General features: G+C 36.1%; 3 protein-coding genes across 3 annotated transcripts; 1 reads left to right on the forward strand and 2 right to left on the reverse strand.

The window, feature by feature from the left end:
* Nucleotides 1-578: 578 nt before the first annotated feature.
* LOC143459250 (protein archease-like) lies at nucleotides 579-1,776 on the forward strand. The gene has a single exon (XM_076956306.1). The coding sequence runs from the start codon at nucleotides 655-657 to the stop codon at nucleotides 1,129-1,131; it is 477 nt and encodes a 158-aa protein (XP_076812421.1). The 5' UTR covers nucleotides 579-654; the 3' UTR covers nucleotides 1,132-1,776.
* LOC143459248 (transcription initiation factor TFIID subunit 5-like) lies at nucleotides 1,348-8,777 on the reverse strand. Its single transcript, XM_076956304.1, has 13 exons — nucleotides 8,477-8,777; nucleotides 5,435-5,549; nucleotides 5,034-5,180; nucleotides 4,736-4,898; nucleotides 4,481-4,627; nucleotides 3,826-4,011; nucleotides 3,500-3,668; nucleotides 3,292-3,439; nucleotides 3,119-3,211; nucleotides 2,874-3,043; nucleotides 2,661-2,794; nucleotides 2,317-2,494; nucleotides 1,348-2,202 (listed from the first exon to the last, which is right to left on the reverse strand). Exons 1-13 carry the CDS (start codon nucleotides 8,772-8,774, stop codon nucleotides 1,988-1,990), a joined length of 2,163 nt encoding a protein of 720 aa, XP_076812419.1. The 5' UTR covers nucleotides 8,775-8,777; the 3' UTR covers nucleotides 1,348-1,987.
* Nucleotides 8,778-8,803: 26 nt separating this feature from the next.
* Nucleotides 8,804-10,697, reverse strand: LOC143459249 (DNA polymerase delta subunit 2-like). Its single transcript, XM_076956305.1, has one exon. It carries the CDS (start codon nucleotides 10,543-10,545, stop codon nucleotides 9,166-9,168), a length of 1,380 nt encoding a protein of 459 aa, XP_076812420.1. The 5' UTR covers nucleotides 10,546-10,697; the 3' UTR covers nucleotides 8,804-9,165.
* Between the last annotated feature and the right edge of the window lie 5,217 nt (nucleotides 10,698-15,914).

Raw genomic sequence — 15,914 nt, forward strand, 5'->3', positions numbered from 1 at the left:
TAAAATCATTAAGTCTGATGTCATTTCGGGGCAAGGAGAAAGCCATGCATAAAAATAAGCTTACAAATTAAACCTAAAGCTTGAGCAATAAAATCCTATGTTTTAGTATGACGTCACTTTTATGGCAGGAAGAAACAAAGCCTATCACAGTAATGTTGTCAGATGTGCTATTGGTATGACAATTTTTGATTGAAAGTTTTATGTTTCTGGAAACATGCTTTCGCATTTTCTTCTCAAGTTGAAGTAGTTTTTAAACAGTAGGCCAACATTGTGCTTGACAAATGGTTTGCCATAGCCAAACAAAATTAAAAACTGTTGTTTTGTTCTAATATTAGTTGAAAATTAACTGATTTTGAATGGACAAGGTGATCTCCTTCTGCTTGGCCTAACCATCATAACATAGTTTTGTAAGTTATTTTATAATTTAATTCCAAATCTAGTTAGTAATATACCGACGTCATAACTTTTTGGAACTGTCAGTCTTCAACTATGGATTGTGTGACCTGTATTCACTTGTCACCTTGTTATTGAGACTAAAACTTTCAATGTTTTACCCTGGAATGTTTGAGGAACAATTATGACAATGTAATTTGTTTCAGGGTCAAATAATTAAAACTAAAATGTTTAATTTTGCCTTCTGAAGACTAATTGAAAATGGAAAGTTCGGAGAGTGAAGGTAAAGCTGGTGAGTACTACGATGTTGTCAAGAAATTTGAATACCTGGATCATACTGCAGATGTGCAAATACATTCATGGGGAGATACAATCGAGGAAGCATTTGAACATGCTGTAATGGGCATGTTCAATTATATGACTGATATAGATGGTGTTTTACCTAGGAAAACAATGGAAGTATCAGCAGAGGGAACCGATTATGAATCCCTCTTATTTCATTTGATGGATGAATTCCTCTTTCTCTCTTGTACAGATGACTACTTCATGGCCCGTGAGATTAAAATCACTGAATTTAACAGAGAAAAATGGACAATGAAAGCTTTAGGTTATGGTGAAGACTTTGACAGAGAAAGGCATGGAGGAAAGGGCACAGAAGTAAAAGCAATCACATACAGTGCAATGCAAGTTTACGACAAAACACCCAAATCTGAAATTTTTGTGATAATTGACATTTGATGTTTTTCAAAATTATGATCTGATTTATGTTAACAATCTAGACAGCATAGGTGGGTACAAACCATCAGGCAGAAGGTCTCATACTGCTTCCCAAACCGCTTACAAAACCTGATATCCAGTATGATGTTTGCAACATTTGTGAATAGAATGTCAGTGAAGATGAAAAAAACAACTTTGCAATATTACATGCATAGACTGCAGATCTACTACTGCAAAAAATGTGAAGACTATTTATTCATTTTTGAAGTGCATAAAAAAAAAGCAATTTCCAAATCAAATACCTTGTCTTGTTACTACATAATCAATAAATAACCACTCTATAAAGTCATATTTTGCGCAATCCCAGCAGAATCGCTAGCTTAAGTATACGGTGAAGTTCGTCTGTAACAGCATCACCTTATTCAAACCTAGTGAAAAATACCCAGTCTGTTTATGAATTATTTCTATCATCATAATATTTTAATTATATCTATAATCAATTGAACTATTAGTAACTAAAGCATGTTTTGCATTATTTTCTGAATTTATCTATTGTTGCCAGTGCCATCACAAGCATTAGTTTTGCATGGAAATCACTGTGGTGAAAAATGTTCTTTTTGCTTTTTTCGTGCCGCATCTATACAATGAATGCACTATTGTACAATTTTTCCATATTTTCTGTATAACAGTATTTTCACTGAGAGTGACTAAGCAGTGAATAACCACTTTAAAGACGCACTTGTGACAGTATACTGTTCACTCAAGATGTTCAAGCGGTTGTAGGGAATGAAAAGATTTAGGAAGAGCGTCATCATTTGAGCCCCTCCTAGAGTAGATTGGTGCCTCTTCGCTTTAATTTAGAGAGTGTAAGTTACCATCAAGAAGGGTTTAAGAATGATGCAACAGATAACAGGAGATTTCTTCTGGTAAAATGCAAGTGAAATATAGGACTTTCCTTTGTGGGAAAATCTGACAGTAGATAATTGTGATCAGTGATTGTGGCATGACCCCTTTGCATGCCGATATCATCAGTATCAATATCCCAGATAACTTGTTGGAAATCCCATACTTTAACTGTATTGTCCAAGCCACCTATAAAATGAACTTTATTTTGAATTATTGCCAAAACTGGTTACAAATGATGGAAACTGGAAACTGAGGTGATGCTACAGAACAGAGGCTATTTTATGTCGCTCACATACTGACCTGATGCTAAAACTTCTCCATCTCTGCTGAAAGCTAGGGTTTCAACTGCTGCGGTGTGGCCTTTAAACATTCCAACCATTACTTTTGTTGCAATATCCCAAATGAGGATATCTGTGTCAACCCCCGCCGAGGCAAGATATTTTCCATCAGGTGACCAAGCCAAGCACAGTACTGGTTTCTGGATAACCAAAATGCTTGCGTTTGAGGGGCAAATTGTTGTCAGATATTCAATAGTAAGCTACAACACTCAGCCCTAGAAAGCACTTTTTGACCTCACGAAAAACTAAATATAGTTTAATGGTGACATGACGGGACTCATACATATGTATCATCATAATACAAACCTTATGACCAGTGAAAACTCTCACACAATTTCCATTCAAAACATCCCATACTCGTACTGAGCGATCACTAGAACCTGTGGCTATATAATTTGAATTATGGTGAAAGGCAACACAGTCCACATCTGATAAGTGCCCTGCAAACACATTTTTAATGTCACATCTATTCTGAAATGTTATCAAATTAACCAAGACAAAATCTAGTTCAAAAGTTACCGGCAAACATTCTCACAGGCTGATGATGATCAGTAACCCACAATCTTGCTACTTTGTCTTGGCCACATGACACAAAGTAATGACCATGAGGGCCAAACTGTGTACCCCACACTGGCCATACATGGCCTTTGTAAACCACTAAATTTGTCCAAGTCAATAAGCTCCATAATCTGCAAATCAAAATCATCAGCCAACAATTTATTGGTACAGCAGGCAGCAAAAATGTTTATGTCGACATAGTTCACCTTACTGTACCGTCCTCAGAAGATGAAACAAGTAGTGTCCTGCAGGGACTTATGCTCAATGCATATACGGTCCCACTATGTCCAAACAATGTTCTGCAAAATTTGAATTTCCAGGCTCAGCAAAAACATCATATATTACAAAATACCATATTAAGAGTACATTGCATCACTACTTTGATTCAACTCCAGTGCAATCATCCATCATCCTTTCAAATATATCATCTCCCTCTTTATCCAAGAGACTCAGTTCTGCAGCTGATTTTACAGTTCTGAGTGTGCGAGGTGTTAAACTCCAAACTCGAATGTGGGAATCTTGAAAGCCTGGCAGAATACAAGTTCAGAAATATTGACTTACTAAAATTAATTTAACCTTTTACCAACCTGCTGCTAGCAATGAAGAGTCATCAGAAATATCGACAGCAGTTACTGTTCCAAATGCATTTGTAAAAGTGTAACAACACACTGATGGGGCCACTCTCTCCATTCCACCTAGTCTTACTCTTTTTAAACTCTCCTTTGCAATATTGATCTTTTCCAGTTTATCAGCATCCTGGTTTGGTGAAAAAAAATTATTGTAAGCCATAACTTTTGCAGGTCATACTGTTTAAGGAAAGCAACAGATCACACCTTGACTGCACTTTAGACTCTGTGACTAAGTACTAGCATGTTTTTGCAAGACTGTCTGTCAAGTCTGAAGTACATGGTACCTTAATTTCCGGGAGGGGAATTCTTGTTAATGCTGGAGCATTTGGGTCAGCTTTGTTCTTTTTAGATAAAAATTCCTTTTTTTTCCGTTTCTTGGACTTACTGCTTCCATCTTGGGAGTCATCTAGATCATCATCATCTTCCAAAGGAATGTCAATGTCTGGTTCTTTAAGAAGTCCATAAAAAACCTATCATAAAAGGAAATACAGTAGAATCGCTTAATATGACCATTTTGATGTTGTCCAGAATTTTGCCATATAAAACTTTCCATTTACTGTGACCAGTCTTCCGATATTATGACCATTTTGTAGTCTTCGTCAGATTTTTCAATCAATTTTTTGTGTCAATTATGCTACTTGACAGTGACAATTGAGCCACTTGTATTCCCAATTCACCTAATGCCATTCATTTTAATGTAACTGCTTAACATTAATTAAACGTATGAATTTGACATTTTTTGTCATTTTTGGCATAAGTGTATTGACCCCGGTGTGGTTAAACAATATGTACTACTGTAGCAGTTTCGGTTAACGTGACCATTCGGATGTTATTACCAAAATAATCTGGTCCCAAGGTGGTCACAATAAGCGAAGTCTACTGTACCTGTATATGGTATACAACCTTGTACAATGAGCAAGTTTATTTCTACTACTCTACCTTGACTTTGTTTTCATCTTGGCGAGCCTCCCCACACAGGCCACCAGCACTGGCCTTAATTTGTGTTCGAGTTCTAGGTAAGCCCTCGAATACATCAAGAGTAATATGAGATTGGATTATGTCCTGCACTAATGGTTTGTTCTTCTCCTGCAAAAAAGCTACAGTAGGTTGACTTGAATTCTTTTAGGAAATTCATAAGTAGCTGCAATTTTGTGTACATGTTTAAATAATCTGCCAATTCACACAGCATATTACCTCAAGGTAACGCTTAAGCATATCATTGGAGTCTTGTGATATTCTGACAACATATTTGTTGCTTCTTAAGCTAAATATGAAGTTGTTCCCTTCCATTTGACTTTTCATAGTAACAGCAGAAAGTTGACTTAAATCATCCTGATGGAAATCCTCTAGTACACCACTAAATTCAAGAATCACTTCAACAACATAAATTCTATCTTTCCTCATAAGCAAGGTTGATTAGGCTGTGTATGATAATGAAGTAAATATATGACTAATTAAAAGGGTGGCATAATTTGTTATTCAAAATTGTTACCTAAATCTGTGAAAAAATGACTTTGCTTTTGTTTCATGATGGTTGTAAATCAACACCAGGTACATGTGAATAAAAACAGGATATGACAGCTGGGCCAGCTCGCACTTATGTGCATCTAAACTTGTTTCAATGCACTGCTGCAAAAGTCTACACAGATATTATTTATTTATTGATGTAACTGTAAGATGTCATTTGGTTAAAGTTAAAGCAATAGCATATCATGAGGTAATTTTTTAGTTTGATTAAGACTAAGCCAGAAAAAACTACTTAACACATATATTTTTTTTTAATTGTTACTGGTGACTTACTGTCAAAAAAGGAAAGTACTTCTTTTACATAAAATTATAAATAAAATTAGCAGAATATATGAGCATCTGTGTATTAATATACTCAGTATTCACCTGTAATTGTCCTCATAACTAGAAGGATCAGCCTCATTTGAATATGCAGATAAAAGTGAAGACACCTCATCAGTACTTAGCTGAGAACCTGATGCTGGATCTCCTTTTAACTTTACTGCATTTAAAATGAGACATATTAAAACACATTACTACATCGTAGGCCAAAGTTTAAGCAACAATTATCACTAACCATAAATTAAATAGTATTCAAACAGGGCATCGCCACAACCTAAATCGCTGTTTGCAATGAGCAGAGGTGTTGTTATGTGCTGCATTATGACATCATTTGATACATAGAGTTTCCAATTACAAATATTTTGCTTTTCTGACATAGCTTTGTGCAATCCTAGGTCAGTAGATTCTTTAATTGAATGCACCAGCTTACGAGCCCACATTGCATGATAGTTGTCTGTAGGTGATTTATGGCCTAGCTAAAGGTAATTTTTATTGTGCCAAAAACATAATGGTATTGGTGATAATTTGTGTACACAACTAATACCATTTTCTAAGAAAAGCTTTGGTGTGTAGTTTTAGCAAACTAATTACCAATTGCATAATGAGTTTGCTGATACCAAGTTAGCTATAGGTAATTTATTAGAAAGACCACAAATGAACAAAATATTGCCGTCTGTTTACCTACAACTATCATTGTTTTGCAACACTCAGTATAAATCAGGTTGTTGTTAGTAGTATAGTGAACTATTACCAAACCTTTGGTTTCCAAACTTGTATAGGCCTATAATTAGTCTTATAAAAATATTACATGCATGTTGTCGGCCTACACACAAAATACAGTACAGCACAAAATTGTGTCCTACATCTCCAAACTAGCTTAAGAATAGCCAAAAATGAAACTGACAGTTGATCAATCCATAACATGGGATCAAAAGTTGGCAATTATAAAAAAATTGAGGTATACTTGTGAACATCTCATAACACACAACTTAGAAAATACTGAACTAGAAAATTTAGGCAATAACACTGTTTGCCCTACATATTAACTGATTTTGACTTTGATGATGAAACTGTACCAACAATGCAAGTCTTAAAAAGTCTTCTAAATGTAATCTTTTGTTGGCTACTCCATCTAAACACCAACTCTACCGCGGTTTGAAAGCTGAACGTATTTAACGTTTGTGAAACGAACGCAAGGATTGTGGCAGACCCAAGCACAATTTTTGGGTGTGCCATACATACTTGATGACTATGGTAATGTAAGTATGTGGATAGCTTGATAAAAAGGGAATGATACGGGCATATGTCACTTGAGCAGTTGCAGTCTTTTGATGGAGGTAGGGCAAAAAGCAGTTTATATTTTTGAAGAAAATGTCTACTACACTGAATAGTAGGTCCAGCTCTCATAGCTACTGACAGTTGACAGAGAGGCAGTTTGGTTAGCAGACTCTTAACGAAAACTAAAAAAATGAACATGTGTAGTGCATAACCAATACATGAGGGCATGAGCTGCAAGCAAGCAATGCCACAACTAGGGATGTACTGGGTTGAATCTGAGGCCGAACACTCGCCCGGGGATTGAAATAATTTCTAATATTCGCATGTACCGCAGATATCTCATTATTCACACTGAGAGTCTCTTAGTAACGTTTTCAGTCTATTTATTTGCACACCTATCCAGTAAACTCTGGATTACTTGAGTTTTAACCAAATTTACTCATGTGCATGGTTGTATCGTAAACTCCTGTACAAATTATAATTGAAGAGAACAAGAGACCCTTGACGCGTGTTTGCTCATACAAAAAATGAATAAGTAGGCTAAGGCCATATATTTCCGCGTGTTTGTTCATACCCAAACCTGATTGTTTATATATTAGATGTAATGACGAGAAACAACCTATTATTGTCAAATGCCTGCGCAATGGAGAAGGTTAATTTTTTCAGTTAGTACCATCAGCAATTGCGTTAAAAATTCCGGAAAAGTGGTTGCTAAGGCATAAAATTCTCACAAAAAATTAAAGAACTTGCATTTGGAACAGACAAATTGCAGGCAAGTACTGCTTAGTGTTGCTGTTCAATAACTGCGTTCAATGTATGTATGACACGTTGTATCTAGGGTTATTTCGGATATCAATAATTTTTACTATCCGGATAACGGATATATCCGTATATTTGGAATTTATCTAACCGGTTAACCGGATAATAACTGCTAAGTGAGACAATCGATTTCACGAGGTTTGCATGAAAAATGGATTGTAAAATCATTACACAGTTTTATTGTAGATCTACGTACACGCGCAGTACGAGCGAATACGAGAAAAATTACGCAAATTTAATGTTCACTGCTTCTGCAACGCCCTCCTCCGCGCCACGCCAACGCAACGCCATCGTAGAAAGTAGCCCCAAACTGGATTATCACTTTTGAAACGTTTAAATTCCATCTCTTAAATTTAGTCACTTCAAACTAGGTTGTAGTCAAAGCTTTTCAACTGACACTTCACAGACTTTACCTTGCCATGAGAATGCAGTCTTCTATTAAAAGAATCATTCATTATGCTTTCTTTGTGACGTGATAGTAAATTTCACTCGTGCATTTTACGAGTACCGTAGTTGAAAGTATAAGACAATGGAAGTGTGAACAAAGGTTTAATTGCGCTCAGCGGGAGTCAGCCTCTACGTAACAAAGAATGTTCAAACTTACTAAAAAGTGTAAAACGCATTAGCAACGATACTCTTTTAGCCGGTTAACCGGCAGAATTATATCCGGATATCAGATAGAAAAAAAAACTGCGGTTAATCGGTTAACCGGTTAACCGTTATCCGGATAATCCAACCCTAGTTGTATCAGGCATAATTAGTGTTTAACCTCCGTGCGTATGCATGCAAGAGCATCATGTGACGTCATGACGAGTACTCAAATTCTTGCAAGCCTTATTAGTATTACCTGGTCTCGGTGAGCCCGGGTAATTACGTATTGGTCTCATCCCTAGCCACAACTATATAAGGTTGAAAAGAAAACCACTGCACTATTGAACTATAATGCAGAAACATATTACGGCAACAAGGGCAGCTTATGTAAAAACTCACCACCAGCCTTTTCAGCTTCCTGCTCCAATGCATTCACTGTTTCTCCAAGATTGTTTTTACGCAAAAACTGAAGGACTGCAAATAAAGTCTTCTGATCTTTCTCTGCCACTAGTTTAATTGGACCAGAAGTTTCTTCAGTGATATCACTGCTGTCGTGCACTTCAACTTCTGCACTTGCTGCCTCTGGAACTTGAGAACTGTCTTGGGATGACAGATCTTGTTCAGTAGAAGAAAGTGTTGAGGAGTAGTTAACAGTTTCTACACTTCCAGCACCAGAAAAATGCTGCAATTCAGCCATTATTTGCTTACAGTCAGGACTGCAGAATATCTGTACAAATAAGATTGTTAAACAATGTCATGTATAATAATAAATGGTTGTAATTGCAATCCAGAACATCACTTTAGAAATAACCTTCACTTATTATAGATGTTATACGATTTCAATAAAAATTTATTGCTGAATGAGCACTGAGGTGCTCTGCAATACATGTACCAAAACTTACATAACATGTATGGAAGATAATACATAATTTTAACAAATGTAATGTAAGATACGACATTACTTTGATTATTACGAAATGGCTTTAAATTCATGATAAAAACATGTGCACATAGACAGATTGGTGACCAGGTCGCAGATGGTTGATCAGTTTACAATCTTACCAATGTACGACCACATTCAAGAAGATTTACTTTTCTGGTTCTGGATCATCTGTTTCCATATTGTCAACTTCTTCCTTCCAATCAACATCGATGCACAATTCCTCACAAGTAAGATTCTTCAGATTGAGCAAAACAGCACAAGATGTTTTGCTAAATTCTGGAATGCTTAGCAATAAAGTTTTTTGCCCATCTTCACCAAGCTTTACCTCAGACGCAAAGTGAGGCTGGTTGCCACAAAAGTAGACATGTGGACACTCATCAATGATGAAAGGATCAATGTCATAAAATGGAAAACTGCCTAGGGTATCTGGAGCAGTTGGAGCTAAATGCTGTAACTGCAATGTATCAGAGAGTAAGCGCAAGCCATCGTTTATTGTGCTGTATGCATAAAGATTGTTAATATTCTGTCCAGATGTCCCCAAAAAATGGACTCCTTCAATTCTGCATTCATACGGATTACTAACAGAATGAAATGTGCTACCGTGAAAACTACGTGCCGAAGGAAACATGCATGGATGCATAGGTTTTTGTGGTAGCACATGATTAGTTGGGTCGAATTCTCCACTCATTATATCTACACTTACAAATGGCACAAGTTGTGACAAGAAAAAGTCCAAGTCACACATGGCCTTTACAGAGGATGCTTCAGATTTGTAAGTTAGGTATTTTGCCTTGCTTTGAAACTCTTTGTCTAGTGTGTCTTTCGACAGTGAATTTCCTGCAACAATCACATGAATTATTTTTGCACACAATTCATGATCCTCTTTTCCGCCCAACATCCCTAAAATGTAATCAATCAGCAACTGAATTTGCATGGTCTTTTCTTTCTTAGCTCCTATTCCTAAACCCGATACAAAGAGCACATACTCATCATCTTTGGGTACATTAACTATTTCAGTTTGTGGGGGAAGTCCAGGATATGTATAATCTTCTACTTCAAACTGCCCATGTTCACTTTCATGGCCAAGCACTGCAATAATGCTTCCAGTAAAACATTCATGTGAGATAATATTGCCAACAAGAGAAATGCGCTGCATGGAATCTTCAAGTACAAGTTTATCATCTTCACCAGTAAATCGCATACGTTCTGACTGAAGAGGTACACTGAATTCTTCACTTATTTCTTTTAAAATGCTTGGTTGCAGTGGCATAATTTTGAATAAAGTTCCTAAAAGACAACATTTCTCCCCTTTGACTACATCAGACAGCTTTTTGATATTTATTTCTGCTCCCCATTTCTTCTTTGCCGCTGATTCTATCCTATTCTTCATCAGTTCACTTCTCATGAAATAAATGTGAGCATACTGCCGACTATATTTATCTTCCAGTTTACAAAACTTCTGCGACAAATTTTTGCGACTGCAGGTAGGTCTTGCATAGGTTAAACCATCATTATTTGATTCCATGGTAATCAGAATTGGAAAACCTTCAAAAACATTTGATTTACTATCAACATATTTTCTGCTTGTCTATTGAAAGGTCTAGTGCAAATATTTTGCTTGTATTAACACATTTTTTGTCAATTAGCCATGTTATAGTGTGTTTTGAATCCACCGGAGCCATGAGACTAAAACCAGGTGTTGACTGTTCAAAGCCATTAACAACTAAACTGAAAACTACAGCTGGCCGATTAGGCGAACTATATTTAATTGAACCATTCAGCTTATCGGACAGTTTTCCATCAATAGTGAATCTCCATTTTTCCATTCAATTTTCCATGCCTAGTCAGATCACAACCCCACTTAAATTCACCGATCGATTGTAGGCCAAGTTACTATTTCACTAGCAGATTGTGCGGTTTAAAATAGGCTTAGGCCAGCGGTGGATTTAGGCGGAGGTGTTTGTGTATTGCAACATGCCCCTATTGTCATGCTATATCTCTCTCTTATCGCCATTGATGATTTCATTATAATTATAAAATGAAAAAGGGCAAGCCGCACTTGCCTAAATTACGAGAAAAACGCCTTTGTTGTTTTGTCATTTCAACCTGAAAATACTGAATCCGACAATAATAACAGACAATCCCGATTAGTACGATATCAACCGAACAATAACACAACTATGACCAACGAACAAAGGAATGTCCTTTGATACAATTATTTACAAGTTTGCAATGTCTACGATTGATTTTTCACCTATTTTGATTAATCTCCTGTTTCTAACAGTGCAACAACAGGAATGTGCTCGTTCTTTCCCATCCAATCTGCACAATTTCTAACTTATTTGGAACAACGATACGACTTCATCATGTAACAAAAGTTTAATATAGCTTTTGCATAACATAGAAATGAAAACAGACTTGTCATATGTCAGAATTAGATACGACTGAAATAAAGAGTTGACAAAAATAACGCATAAAGTTTTTCACACCAAGTAGGGCTATAATGGAGTGTTAGAATGCTAAAACCATCAACTTAAGAACGTCACTTAAAACCAAAGTTCTAGCAACCGCAGGTTATTCGAAGAATAAATATTGTGACTTAAAAGGCAGCAATAAACTATTTTTGCATAAACTTCGAGTTTTGCTTAACTCTTATCAATGCAACAAGGAATGTCACTGTTTTACCGAAAAAATTTTCTGTTTTACTTTTTTCGGTTCCTTGAAAGTTAAAACATAAATTTCATTTAATTTTGATTTATTATTTCAAACAACTAAAATCAACTTTTAACACGACCTTCTGATCTTTCTTCTAAATCCTTACCGCTATTTTAAACAAAGGATTGTGTGACCTTACTGACCTACTTACAGTAACTTTATTCATTTAAACTGGGAGGTTAGTGTTAATACAAGTGCGCAAAAAATGACACAAGAATATAAAATGAACATACTTAACAGCAAAAATTTTAAAACCATTTAGAAGTGGAAGCAACCATTTATGGCTTCAAAGTTATTGCAAACTTTCCACGTTTTGCCGTGCAGTGATTGAGATTTATTGTGATGTCACACTAAAATTGCTGAGTGTTACGGCCAGCTTTAGATTCAAAAACGGGTGAAGCTATAAAAGCGGCTTATATTAAAGCAAAGTGTATAGATAATAAGCAAATGATAGTATTTAGCACACTCACGCATAGTAGTATTTTATGGTTTCAGCAAATAAATACACGAAGTTACTGGGTTTGCACGTTGAAAACCTGGTTATTTTAAGGCTAAGCTAGAGCTTAGCTCTAAAGATAGCAGCAACCTTGACCAACATAACTTAGACATAGCGTAATTTTTCATTTAGGCTAAATATATGATACTCTTATGCTAGATTGGGTTAAACGCAATGTGTTGTTTGTCACATATGCATGTCGGCATATTGGATCAAAAACCACTATGGTATGAGTGTGACATTGTAATTACCAGTACTTTCATAACGTCACAAATTGAGGCTAAAGCTTTTACTTCACATAAAATTTGCCAATAAATATGAAAAACGGCTCTGTCAGTATGCACTAACCTGTTACTCATTTTTTTCGTATTAAGTGCACCTATATTAGCTCTAGCAACGTACTTCAAGTTACAATTATGTCACTAATCACACATGGTGCAAAAGGTTGCACGACGTAATAGCTGTTCTTAGTTCAGGAAACCCGCAACTTTTAATCGGCCCGGGAACACTCCCGTCAAGAATTTTCTACATCTGCCACTGGCCTAAGCAGAAAGTTTATTTAACAGTTTAATTAAGGTCAAACTGGAAAGCTTGTAATTCTGATAGGATTAGGTCAACAGTGTGCAAAAAATCACTCTATCTTGCTGATTTAAACCCAAATAATACAAGTTATACTAGACGTATAACAACGAAATTGATACCGTCACATGCAGAATTTCATCTTGAATAACATACTTTTTAATTGTGTGATTTAGCCAAAAGTAAATTGTTTCTATCATGCAGTAGTTGAGGATTTGGTTTACGATGCATAGGCCTAGCAAACGCGATCAGTATGGTGTGATGTTGTGGGATACTTTAAATAAGCCAAAAAAAATAATCATGGTCATCACAATAACTGCCTTTCATGAGCTTCAGTTCCGCAATTTAGCTGCGTTATTTTGCACTTAATGTCTCAGACAGAAATTCTGCGCACACAATTTTCAATTGATTTAGAGATTGAATAAGCCAAACTTTGTACATTACTGCTTAATTGCACACTTCACCTTCATTGCGTCTGAGCATTTTTGGTTGTTTGGCATATTCAAGACCTTGCTAAAAATGGCCATACTCTGCAGTACACAGCCGTGCTAGCGCAACTCTGGTCTTGTCGGTCAGATTGGCGCGGTCTCTTTTTATGCATGAAAAAGATTTCATAGAAATCTAAGAATCAAAGTTTTGGAAGCTTGGAACGCTGCAAAATAAAAGTTCTGAATCCGGCTTGCATAATTGAACAATAGCAGTTTCAACTGAGCACATACTGAATATTTCTCGTGACGCCACCAATTGTAAATAGCTGTTTTTGACCAGTACTCTGCAATATTTTACGTCATGTGCTTGCTTAATACTTTGGTATTAACCCCAAGATATAAGGTGGCATTCTGAGGTTAACTTTATTTTTTATTCTTCTACACGAGCTTTCGAGCATAAGCTTGCTTCTTCAGGTGTACTAAGAGATGACTTTGGTTAGTGTGATTTAGAGCATTGGGGTCGTAAACAGAAGAATGGATGTACAGAGGATGTAACAAAACATTGTTTAAGAAAAGAGTTACACGATTGACAAAAAATAAGGTTAACTTGATTGTCAAGTCATGGCCGGATTTAAGGTGAGGGGCACCACTTTGGTGCCATCATTTTTTGGCCAGCTACATTGTGTCACAAATGAGAAAAATTAAAGTGATGTATAATTCAAAAATATTCACCATATTCAAAGTTTGCCTAAATTTACTCTTTAATTTTTCCAATATTTAAATTGCATTTTTTTAAACTAAAACTAATTTAAAGCCGGCTGCACACGTCGATGGCTCAAATAGGACTTGAAAAAACTAACGTAGGTTACATAGGGGACCATAATCGGGACAAAAGCCGGATTAAAGCCGTTATGGGCCTGGGTCTAAAAGGTACCAAGGAGCAGGATTAAGGAATTATACGTGGAATTTTATCTCTTACATTTAATATAGATAGGCATACCATATTTTAACGGTTGAAAACCGGGACGCTTCGGAACAACGAGCCTTATCAGATAAAGGCTTTTGCAGAAGGAAATGCAAACAAGTACCAGTACGCAATAAGCTTGTAATGAAAAGTGGTATATGGTACCTTAACCTATAAGGTTTACCCACTTCACTACAAAGGTCACACAACAATGACAACTGTATATTCTGATTATATTTGAAGCTTCATTGAACGAATACATCAAGATAAAGCATTGGGACAGCTACATAATAAAGTCGACCATTTTCTAGGGTTAACTTAGTAGACTGTAACGCATTGAACAACTATGAACAACAACACACGCAATGCAGGCATCCACGACATTTTTGTCACGACTTAATACGATAAGCAGAGAGTAATTGATTACGTAACGTAATGCTTTGCTTTGCCGATTTCCGTAAACAAAACAGTATTCTATGCGGCATTCTATTTGCAGGTAATCTTATCATATCATCACAAGCTCTTTCAATAACCTAACTGCAAAAAAGACACCTCCTCCTACTTCCCTACTATTACTGAACTATCGAACGCGCTAACAATCAACCCACTACTGGACCAATTACATGCTAAAATGACGTAACGATTACTTTCACATTTAACAAACGAAACAAGAACAGTAGAAAACTAATCAGGCATATATTACTCTTCAACAAGTTGACTAAACAGACCAATCACAGCATGCTAACTTTCGTGAAGTGTAGGACAATGTTGGCTGACTAAGTTCCAAAGCGGTACTTTTTGGTTAACTTACCAGGACGCCGGGACAAAGCCTTAAAAACCGGGACTGTCCCGGCTAAAACGGGACGTAGGGTAAGCCTAAATAGTAAATATAACTTAGACAAAAATGCATACAGAATATTTTCAAACAGTATTCCCCCAAGCATGTAACAAAAATTCCTTATCTTTCAAATATTTAATTAACACATTACTTATAAATCAGATTAAAAACTTTGATTGTTTAAGCAGACAGATATAAGAAGCTACCTCTATTATTATTTTTGAAATTTGAACTGCGACTGCACATTAGGGGAATTACCTCCTAACACAATTTTTTTTCATTGTTCTTTCTATAATTGGAATCAATCAATTATATTATTTGACAACCTAACCAAGGTGTTTATTTGCAAAATTCCTGATATATGTTGCCCAGCACTCCACTTTTCGAGTGAGCGCCTGTGCAGGAATTCTTTTTACAGTGTAATTCTTGTATTAGCTGTTCTTTTAATTCAATATGGTGCAGCTTAGTCTAACTCTATTGCGCAGCGCGCGCAACAAATCACAACCACGAACCAAGTTTGATTTAACAGAAAACAAGTGTAGCCTATAAAAAAATAAGATCCAAACAATGTTAATTTTGAAAAACAAACATGCCGCTAGTAAACACATGTCAAACGAGGCCTAATAATGATATTTTTATGCTGAGTTTATTAAGTACATCGCAATTCATAAAGTTAAACGTAGCATAAGAATAAGTCTGCGATACATAGGGTGGTGTTTGTGTCTATCTATGGAACGCCAACGCCGCAAAAATAGCAAAGTGTTAAATTGAATCGCAAGTATGCAGTTTATGTATTGTTTTCATAATTTGATTGGAAGGTTTTCAAACGTAACTTTATAGATTCAAATCACGAAACAACAAGCCAAACGTCAAA

The sequence above is a fragment of the Clavelina lepadiformis genome, chromosome 5, assembly GCF_947623445.1.
Source record: "Clavelina lepadiformis chromosome 5, kaClaLepa1.1, whole genome shotgun sequence".
Taxonomy (NCBI): domain Eukaryota; kingdom Metazoa; phylum Chordata; class Ascidiacea; order Aplousobranchia; family Clavelinidae; genus Clavelina; species Clavelina lepadiformis.

Coding starts and splice junctions, on each gene's coding strand:
- LOC143459248 (XM_076956304.1), bottom strand. CDS start 8,774: ATGGCTGAATTGCAGCATTTTTCTGGTGCTGGAAGTGTAGAAACTGTT. Junction 4,628..4,735: donor TGCTTAAGCGTTACCTTGAG/GTAATATGCTGT, acceptor GCTTTTTTGCAG/GAGAAGAACAAACCATTAGT. Junction 3,440..3,499: donor CTCTTCATTGCTAGCAGCAG/GTTGGTAAAAGG, acceptor GTATTCTGCCAG/GCTTTCAAGATTCCCACATT.
- LOC143459250 (XM_076956306.1), top strand. CDS start 655: ATGGAAAGTTCGGAGAGTGAAGGTAAAGCTGGTGAGTACTACGATGTT.
- LOC143459249 (XM_076956305.1), bottom strand. CDS start 10,545: ATGGAATCAAATAATGATGGTTTAACCTATGCAAGACCTACCTGCAGT.